Genomic DNA, 10,157 nt, shown 5'->3' with positions numbered 1-10,157 from the left:
GGCCGTGGTGGCAGAGCTGTCGTGTTCGTCCCCTCTGCGCTGCCCCTGGCGCGCTTCCCGAGAACGGGGCCTGGCGGCCGGTGCCGTGTTTTAATCATCTGGGCAACTTAACGGCGTAATTTCCACTGCTTCCACCCACGAGGTCTGCCCCCGTTAACTGACTGGATGGGACGTTGGTGTTAAAATATTTTATTTCTTGTTTTCCTTTCAGTAACTGGAATGAGCCCTCTGTCCCCGTATTTAAATTTGGACCCCAGGTATCTAGTACAGGTAAGAAGGTGTCTTGTTTTTAGTGCATTCTGGCATTTCTCGCACCCTCCACTGAGACCCGGCCATCAGTAAGAGCAGCCAGAATCTCTCCCCTCTGTTGATGGGTTGGCTTTCTGTGCTGTGGTCAGATCCATCAGCTGGTGGAGGTGTTCAGGCAAACCTCAGAGCTGGTAAAGGCTTTGTCATCGCGTGTGCTGTCATCACAGCAGATTTCACACCATTACGTCATTTCCCTGCTGAAGGGAGGCCCTCGTGAAGCAGAGCTTTCCGTTTCGTTCTACAGAATAAGACAGCTAATATTTTCTGTCTTATTTATACAAATGGCTTATAGTATCTGAGAACATTAAATTCTGCAGAAGCAGCGCTGAAGGTCGACAGTTGTATCTGCTAATCTGTGTGTGCCTTTGGTTTCCTGGGACACTGAGCAAGGGGCTTGCACTGAACAGTCTCTGTAGGTCCTTTTCAAGCTGAACCTTTCTGTGATTCTAAAAATTCAAGGAAAAATATGTAACTAATATTTTAGAATACAAGAACTTAAATTATTAGCCGTGAAAATGGGTATGGCTGTGAAGGAGTGCATGGAGAGGTGTCTTGTGTTTAAAGACCACCCATTTGCTTTCAGAAGGCAGAGAGAAAGTCCTTGAGAACCTCATGTTTTGATACTGGCCTTAATAATAATAATAAATAATAATGTTGGCCTACAGTGGCGCTTCCCTTAGAATGTAGTGACTTGAGCCTGCAGTGGTTGTTGTCATATATGTCTGTTAAACGAGGGGTGGATAATACCAGGACTGGAAAGCACAGAAGCATAAATAGGTCTTGCTGCTTTAGCACCTTCTTGACACATCAGCGGCTCCTGTTGAACAACTGCTTTTTCCCACCTTATCTCTGCACGGTTGCTTGTTGTCAGCCCATTTCTCTGGCTTTTACCACTTCCCCCCCCACCTCCATCTGATTTATGATAACACAAGCCTGTTCATGTGGGAGAAGGATGGACAAGGGAAAAATACTACTAACCCTGCTCATCACCGTCTTGAATGTAGCCCTTGCTTTTTTGATGTCTTCCAAACAGCTCTCTTGGAGCAAGGAAATACTTCTTGGGGTACCAGGCAGAGTGTTGTTGTAGTTGGGTGTTACTCTGTCCGTACAGGTCGCTCACTGAGGAAACAGCGCTGCATAACCAGGCACCAGGAGGGTTTTTAGAGAGCAGCAAGGCTTGCATCGCCTGCTGCAAGATGTAATAAATAATTACAGAAATAGTCATTAAGAAAAAAAACCCCAACAAACAGAACCGACCAACAACCCACACGGTATAAAGTCTTTTTTCATCCTTATTGAAGTATGCACTTAATATATTCCGTGTCAGTGCTAGGGCAGGCAGGTTTCCTGGGAACACCAGCTGCATCTGTCATGTCTTTAGCTCATTGTATGGATTAAAGAAAAAAAGATGTAACATTGCCTACATTTACAGCAGGCCTGCTTGGAAAATACACAATTTGTTTCTTTTGGCTCTCCCCCAGGATGCAGATGAGTTTATCTTGCCCACGGGAGCCAACAAGACGCGAGGCAGATTTGAGCTGGCCTTTTTTACCATCGGGGGATGCTGTATGACAGGTGGGTGCTTCTGCTGGTCGCTTGTCTCAGTATTTGCTTCTAGTGTTGTTCTTTTTGTTCCTTTTTCTTCTCAAAAAGTAATCACTGGTGTTATGCTGACTAGGGGCAGCGTTTGGTGCGCTGAACGGTTTGCGACTTGGCTTGAAGGAGACGCAGAACATGGCGTGGTCAAAACCTAGAAATGTACAGTAAGTGTTTCACGTCAAAAACAAACGTACCCCTGAGCCACAGGGTTGTTTATTCCAGCATCTGTGAGGTTAGATCTGAACGTCCTGCAAAAATCATCATATTTTGTGTCTTTATTGGACAAATGGGAGTTGGTGTTTGGCTTCATCGAGTTGTGAGATGCTTGTAGGTATAAGGTGTTCAGTTCAAGCTTTTGGCTTTTCATTCAGTGATAGTTTTAATGTCCTGACTTACCTTAAATAGTATTTGAGAGTAAACAACTACTTCGATATTTTCTAGAACTCGACTTCAAAGTCAAGACAGTGCTTTTAGGTGTTGAAATTTTCCAGAAGCAGCAGTTTGCTTTGAGCTGTCTTTTGGTGTCACTTACCTGAGAGGGAGTTCTTTTCTTCCCCTGACTTTCCAAAGACGGAAGAGGTGACAGTGCAGAAGCTGGCCCTGTTGCCATGCCGGCTGTGTGCTGCCAAGCATTCCCCACTAGAACTATGGCTCCTCCAGAATGCTCTAGATGAACAGAACTGTGTTTTATGTAGTTGGAACGAGCGCAGTCAGACAAAACCGTGTTGTTAATGTCAAGCTTCCCTGGGTGGGGCCCAGCAGGTGGCAGCCGGAGCACACGCTGCTGGGAGCCCTTGCCCTGCTGGGGAAAAGGCCTGTTCAAGGTCATCACCTTGAAGCAGAGTATTAAGTTCCATGTTTTCTTAAGCTGGCGCAGGGAAGAGGCTTGCCTAGTAGAGTTCCTTCACATTTATCCTTCGTGTATGCTGATTTTTTTTTTTTTTTTAATTAATATGAATTTCACTCTCAATCCCCTGTTATCAAATATCTCACAGTATGTCATGGGTGTTAAAATTGTGAGTTTTCTCATCAGTTCAGAATTGATGTTATGTTAACCAAACGGGGGTTGCAATGAGGGAGATTGTCAGTACTCTGCCCTCTTGGATTCTTCCCTCTTGTTCCAAAAGGAAGTTTCCTGTTACTGTTTAGATCATTACCTAACCATATTCAGTAACAGCCTGTGTGTCCTCAGGAAAATTATAAAAAAGGGAAAACAGAGGAAAATGAGCTCAAATCAGGGAGAACGTAACATGTGACACTTGAACAGCGTTACGTGGAGCACTGGGTTCCAGCGGTAGTCAGCTGTCCAGAGCAATACTGTGTCTGCGATGGTGTTACGCTGCTGGGAGAGAAAGATCAGTCGCTTCTTCTGGCCACTGTTGTCACCGTTCTGGAGACAACTAGTGCCAGCAAGAAGTGGCCCTGTGCTTCCCTGAGAGTGCGCTGAAGATCTGCTCTCCCTCTTCGGGGCTAGTCTGGAAGCATACACACAATAATGCTCAGCACTGCCTCAGCGTAACACCGAGAACCGAGGGGTTTAACGCCTCTCTACCTCCTTTACAGAATTCTAAATATGGTGACAAGGCAAGGAGCATTGTGGGCGAACACCCTGGGATCTCTGGGTAAGTAAGAAACTCGCCCTTTTGTAGCCAAACTAGATTAAAGGTGGAACTGTCTGATGGGAAAGTGTATTCTCTATATTTTCATGGTGAAACCCATCAGGAAAAGCTGCAGGTTTCTGTGGGACATGAGGGCGTTTCAGTAGACATTGGAAAGGAAATTCAAGGCTAAGATAACATTTGGAGTGCAAGTAGTCAAAAGCCTATGATTAAACCCCCTAGGTGTTAGAATATAGCAGACAAGAACTCTAGCTATGGAATAACTGAAAAATACCATTAATGCTGACTTGCTAATAAATCCCAGTTAATTCACAACTGATAACTGAATACTTCTGAAGGAACTTTAATAACCTAAGAAGAGGCGCAGTGCTCGTGAGCAGCTGCCTGATGATGTTTCCAGTTACCGAATCAACAAAAAGGTCAGCCGAAGGAGAAGTGTGATAGCGACTACAAAGATTTATCCCTGTATGGTGGTACCTTGGCTAGAAAAAGCACCTCTGGTACCACACCCTTGACATCTAAACGCTGCTTATACCTGACAGGGGTTGGGGAAAAAAAGGAAATTATCAAAAGCCCAATGTGCAGGAAAGAAATTTCTGTGAACTGAGGAAGAGAGCGAAGGCTGCTCAGTTGCTCTGAAAGGAGAAACCCAAACCCCAGGAGACTATTTTGAAGTAGTTTTTTGAACTCATTGCCCCACAAAGCGGTAATAGAAGATAAATCAGTAAAATGAGATGACATCATGTTAGAACCCAGCTCATGGCTGTTTGACTTTGGGAAAAGGCACCAGAGCACAGGCTAAGCTGCATGGATTACGTTTTCTTTCAGTCTTAAAGAGTAGATCAGCTTGTCATCTAACTCAGACATCAGCTTTTGGTTTGCTTTGGAGGGGTTTTTCTTCTTTTCTCCTCCACATCTAGTCAAAACGTGTCTGAAAACAGAGATGCAGGTGCTGCATCTTCAAGGTTCAAGGTTCACCGCCACAGCTCAAGGTCCCAGGTTAAGTACACATTAACAGGTTTTTTCAGCTGTGTTTGAAGAAAGATTACTCAAGAAAATGTTTGTGCATTCCACGTTGCTATTTTTCTTATAAAATCGAGCCTCCTCAATCACAGAGTTAAGCAGAACTAGATATTTTGGGATTTGGGGTAGCTCTGCCTTGGCGTAGATACCAGAGAAGTTCCTGCCAAGGAACTGAAGTATTTTTGCATCTTACTTCGCTCTTACACATCATGATTGCTGCTTTAGAACCACACTACAGCTGGAGAAATAAAAATTATCTGTAAAATAAAAATAGGTCTGGAAAAACCACTGAAGACAGAATTTGGCGGAGGACTTTCCCTCTTCGCCATTAAATAAACAGAAAATCTGTGCTTCAGCAGCACAGTCTAGATAGTTCCCCTAAGCTTGGATTCTAAACCTCACGTCTCAGACATTGGGAGTTTTCACTGGAAGTTTTTCCTCTGTTTTTCGTTCCCAGCTCTACTTTACAGTGCATTCGGGGTCATTATCGAAAAAACACGAGGTGCAGAAGACGACCTGAACACCATCGCTGCTGGCACCTTGACGGGAATGCTCTACAAAAGCACTGGTACAGTAGAAACGGGGTTTTTTACTGCCAGAAAGGAAAAAGCTTAAATGGATGCTGTCTGCTTCTGAGGTTAAGCAACAATAACGAGAAATATTTACTGCGATCCCCTTCTCTAGGCATAGGTGAAACAGTGCTATGCTTCCAGTGCCGTCCTAAACAGAGTGTAAGGCAAAACTCCTTTCCACGTAGGGGTTAATGAAAAACTCACTCTCAAGACAGTGAAAATCAGGAATTCCAATTTAACATGGATCCTTTTTTTTATTTTCTTCAAGACAAAAGATTTTGGTGTCCCAGTTTCACAAACTCACATCATTAGAGTATGCAGGAAGAGACTAATATAGAGCTGTGTAAGTATTTATAAAGTATCTAGCATTTGTAAAGCTATTACTCCACCTTTTGTGGAACCGTTGTGGCAGGACTCCAGTCTTTGCGCAGTGCTCAAAGCCACCACACGCCACTGTTTGAGGACAGTGGGCATTCAGGTCACTTGGTGCACACAGAACTGTTTGCCAAAGAGTGGGTCTGAGCTTCGTCAGCAAAATGCCTCTTTCGCACATACTCCAAGCTCAGCAGCCGGAGCAATCACCTTTTTCAGATGGGTGCATCACCATGGAGAAAAGTCAAGGTGTCTTGCTAAAGGTTTGGCGGAGTTTTTCTGAGGAGATAATTCTAGACTTAAACTACGTACCTCTGCAGATCTGAGCCTCAGTCTCTTGGAAGTGTTCCTGAAGGCCAGCTTTATACCTGGGGCAAACCAGTGTGGTTCTTCTGTTGGCCTGGACTAATTGAAACCAGCAATAATTGGCCTGAGCAGCCTTCATACATACTAGTTGGTGCGCTTAACCTTGCAAGAGCATGTAGCTCTTTTGTCACCAGCTGCTTTCCTGCGGTTCTGTGAGGATCTGCCAGGCTGCCCACGGCAGCTGGAGTGGGTAGGGAGTTCTCACTCGAGCAGAAGCTTCCCCCTTATTTTCCTACAGCACAGAGCTGGCATCTCTTGCTTTTGTGGCACGGTGCAACCATGAATAACTACTCCAGTCTCAGGCGTGGTCACCTGGCACTACACGAATTTTCTTACCAGAGCACAGTGAGGCTTCTGTTTTGTAACGTGCGCCCTGCTGAGCTCAGAGTAGCGCTGGTGAGAGTGAATGCAGTAAGTCTGTAGTCGCAGCATGTGTGAGCTGCAGTGTGCAGGAACTCAAACCCATTTTTCACCGTATGCAGGAAATTTGAGTGGTGCAGCAGACATTAGAGGTCAAGGGTTAGTAACTAGACTTGCACTTTGTCATCAAAAACGTGATTGTCACTGTGCACCATGTCACTGCTCTTCCCTCCCACTGCACAAATGCACGTGGCTCCAGTCACCTTGTCACAAAGATACTGCTGGCTGAGGACCTTACACTCCTCCTCAAACACACTGGATTGGTCACTCGGGGAAAAAAGATGCTGAGCTCACTGGGACTTTGGCGTGGCCCAGTGTGACGGTCATTAATTTCTCATGGAAATTCCTGGCAGAGACTTCAATGAAAAAAGATAGATGACCTCTACCTCTCATTTGAGCGTTACACAGCTCGTAGATGTTCTTGTTGTTAGGTGATTTTCTTCCCCACTCTTGAGATTAAGGAAAACAGAAACAAAACTACAGTAAAGCTGTGGACAAACATAACTTCTTCATTTCCTGAACTTGTCTGCAGCAGGAACCCGATACTAGATAGAGTAGCTCACGCCTTTTGCACTACAGGTTTGGTGTGACATAGTCTGCACAACAGCAAGAGCAGGAGGGAGGAGTCGTCATTTTAAGACCTCAGAACACAAGCCCGACAAGTCAATATGAATTAGTTACGAAGAGCTAAGCGCTTTATTGCTGGCAGTAAAGTCTGGCCAGAACTAAAGGTCAGGTCTGTGACAGCCAGAGGGTAGCATTGGGGGGAGCTGTGTTCACTACCCACTTGTGGAGATGTAAAAACCTCTTCCCTTTGGGCTCAGCCTGGGTTTTTTTCCGGGCCAGACAGGGCTTTCTCTCATTTCTGTTCAGTGGGGAGGCTGAAAGAGGAGCTTTCAACAGACTGCTGCAGGTATGGCCCAGGGATGCCTTAATTTTCTGTGTTATTTGGAAAAAAGTAAAGGATTTGCTTCTGAACTTAGAAGCTCGGGCATTTTAGAAATTCAGAACCTCCATTTGAACCTGCTTTTAACATAGCAGGTCTGTAGGACTGGTAACCAGATGGTGCTGAGTGAGAGGGTTTTGTTTAGGCTCTGGAATAAGAGAGAAGGGCCAACTGCAGGCAGCAGCTACAGGTGACAGCTTGTCAAAGCTTTCTTCCTCACTTGGGCGCTGAGGTCTAAGAACACGTGTGGCCACTGAAATGGAATCTTACAGTGTTTGCGAAGTTGCTTCAACAGCATTAATACTTCTGAGCTTGTAAATTAAATGGTGAATTCTTCCTGGTTTTCTAACTCAGCCTTCATGCCACAGTGACTGCAGGAGACGTTCCCTGTTTCAAGCTTTGTTGTTTCTGTATTTTAAAATCCAAAGACATTTTTGTTCCTGAAAGCCCCAAAGGAAGAGAAGCCGTTTGCACTGAGATTGGAAGACAGCCAGCTGGTCACCACTTAACTCCTACACCTCCTTAGCCTGGCCTCAGGGGGTGGGTCTGGGTTTCCAGTTCAGGTATTTCTGATGTTTGCTGTTGGATGGGTCTTGCTTTAGACACCCCAGGAACCATCCCAGGGTGGTGGGGTGACATTCTGACAATGGAGACAGTCAGGTCCTCAGTGGAGGGTTTTGCCCTCACATTAAGCAATATAGGTCATGTTTTACAAGTCAAATTCAGCATTGGGAGTGGATCGTGCCATGGAGCAACGCAGAGCTGCGCTGTCACAATGCTGCGTGTCATTGCACAGCGTTCTCTGAAACCTGTTGCAGGTACAAGTGGGACAGCGCTTCGTGGTGAAAGGGTGCAGCAGCTAAAGCCAGGTGAGGGAGTTCTCACTCTGAGAGCATCCGGTGTGTCTTTGGAAATGCAGAGCAGTTCTCAGCTAAGGTGCAAGATGCTCGATCTCTAAATACCTGCGTTCAAAAACATCCCTCCGTGAACTTGAACTTATCTTCCTCGGACAGGCAAGACCGGAGGCATACAACCACATTCCCAGCAGGGTTTGTCAGGGCAGAGGTGGTATCAGAGACCTACAGGGAGTGATGGCAGAGGAGGGGTGGGAGCAGGCTCTATCACGCAGATACAGCTGTGATGGGAGGGGAGAAGTTACTATTTTTCTGAACAAGGTAATCTCAGAGGGCTCAACATTCTCTGCCCAGCAACAGGGCTACCTTCTCCAGCGCAGTGTGACATCTGCTGTAGACCCAGGGCTGTTTGCTCAAATGAAATCAAACCCGTTAGGGAAAGGAAGGGGTTCTCTTTTTTTTTTTTTTGTAATTCCTGTGAATAGCTCAGATACCAGGTTCAACTGCTGCAGGACAAATTACTGGTAAAATTGTGTAGCAGAAGCACGGCGAACCTGGGAAAAAAACATTTCCTGTGTGACCTTTTCTTGCATTTTTTCTAACTCTGTAATGCACCTATACCAGCTGCACCAGGTCAGGGGTTTCTTCTGCAAGAAAGTGCTTCCTAATATGCCTGAAAAAAAATCAGGCTCTCTAATGCTTTATTAATTTTTCCCCGAATTACGGAGGGGTTGGTGTTTTCACAGATATTTCAAATATTTGCTTTGCACACAGCGTCCTTTACATCTCCCCTGTGGCTTTTTGCCAGGAACTTGCTTGCAGAGGGTTAGTTCCATACACACAGGTGCAGCCCCTCCACGGGAAGAGCATTCCACGGAACAAGCGCAGGGTGAATTATCAGAGGACTCTGCCCCTGGGCTCCTAAATCCTGATTTAGGCACGTAGGTGCATGAACGCTCTGGCTTTCCCTAGAGCCAGTGGGTTCTCAGTGAACTCTTAAAACATCCTGGATTGTCACAGCTCGTCTGGCAGTGAGATGTCTAGAAACTATGGCTAGACATGACCTCTAGCACCAAGACCACCTTCTGCTGTCGTTCCTGCAGCCTCTTGGTTCCATGATGTGCCTGGGCAGTGCACGGAGGTGTAACGGCTCCAGTGAAACCCATCTAATCTCACAGCATGGGTACTGCAGCCTCAGCCCAGCTTACACCAACAGCATCTTGCCCCATCACAAACCCAAGAGCAGTTCTACAAGGCAGCTTTATGACTCACAGTGGGAAAAACAAACAATCACTGCTGACTGAGGCACGTTTTGAGGAGCCTGACTGCCACTGCCCACGTTACTGGTCAAGCAGGCAGGTTTTACCTGGCTGTACACAGCTGGCCTTGTCCTATACACTGTACACATCATCCACGGGCTTTAGCCACAATCGATAAGCGTTGCAGAACGCAGCCTGGGGGAGTTTTCGTGGTGCTGAGGGTCACGCTCCCAGGTGTTCCCGTGTGGTTATTGGGCATTTTGGGAGCTTTACCAGGGCATGTTGTACTGCTGAGGAACTTAAACACTTTGCTGTTTGGTACAAGCAGCAGAAGCTTCTGCTTCTGCCCTTGTGCACCACAGCCCTCCCCTGGGTGGCGTGGAGTAGCCAGACCAGTAGTAGTCAGTAGCAATTGGTAGTAGCCCAACTTGCCCTGTGATTTTTCCATCGCAATGTGCAAATGCTTCAGGAAAAATGCAAATGGAGGAAAAATAAAGAGAGGATTTTTTTAGGCTTCTGTGTGACTCAAGTTTTGCCCTTGAAAGGTGATAATTTTGACCATTAGTAAGAATAAAAGCTGTTCAGTATAGGCCCTGGTACATTCTTGCCAGTTGGTCCCTTTCCTCCTCTTTGGTTTTATTTTTCAAAAGGTTTTAAAATTCCCAAGACACAAAAGCAATGCCAAGTTCTGCACAATGGCCCTCATGAGTCTCACGAGCCCAAGGGCACATCTACATCAGCTGCTTTTGTGTTCCCTTACTTCCCTCCTGCCCTTTCTCCTTCCTCCCAAAGCCAGTTACCATAACCCACCAAAAAAA

At 45.9% G+C, this 10,157-nt stretch overlaps 1 protein-coding gene across 1 annotated transcript in view; it reads left to right on the top strand.

Annotated features, from left to right (window-relative positions):
- The first annotated feature begins 217 nt into the window (after positions 1-217).
- Positions 218-10,157, top strand: part of TIMM23 (translocase of inner mitochondrial membrane 23 homolog (yeast)) — a 10,486-nt gene continuing 546 nt past the window's right edge. Inside the window, exons 1-5 of the mRNA XM_010143734.1 lie at positions 218-270; positions 1,791-1,884; positions 1,988-2,072; positions 3,472-3,530; positions 5,008-5,118. Of these exons, the coding sequence (XP_010142036.1) occupies positions 220-270; positions 1,791-1,884; positions 1,988-2,072; positions 3,472-3,530; positions 5,008-5,118 (400 nt within the window). The 5' untranslated portion in view covers positions 218-219. The remainder of the gene's footprint in view (positions 271-1,790; positions 1,885-1,987; positions 2,073-3,471; positions 3,531-5,007; positions 5,119-10,157) is intronic.

The sequence above is a fragment of the Buceros rhinoceros genome, unplaced genomic scaffold, assembly GCF_000710305.1.
Source record: "Buceros rhinoceros silvestris isolate BGI_N320 unplaced genomic scaffold, ASM71030v1 scaffold17649, whole genome shotgun sequence".
In the NCBI taxonomy this organism is placed as follows: domain Eukaryota; kingdom Metazoa; phylum Chordata; class Aves; order Bucerotiformes; family Bucerotidae; genus Buceros; species Buceros rhinoceros.
This window is presented reverse-complemented; position numbering and strand designations above follow the sequence as displayed.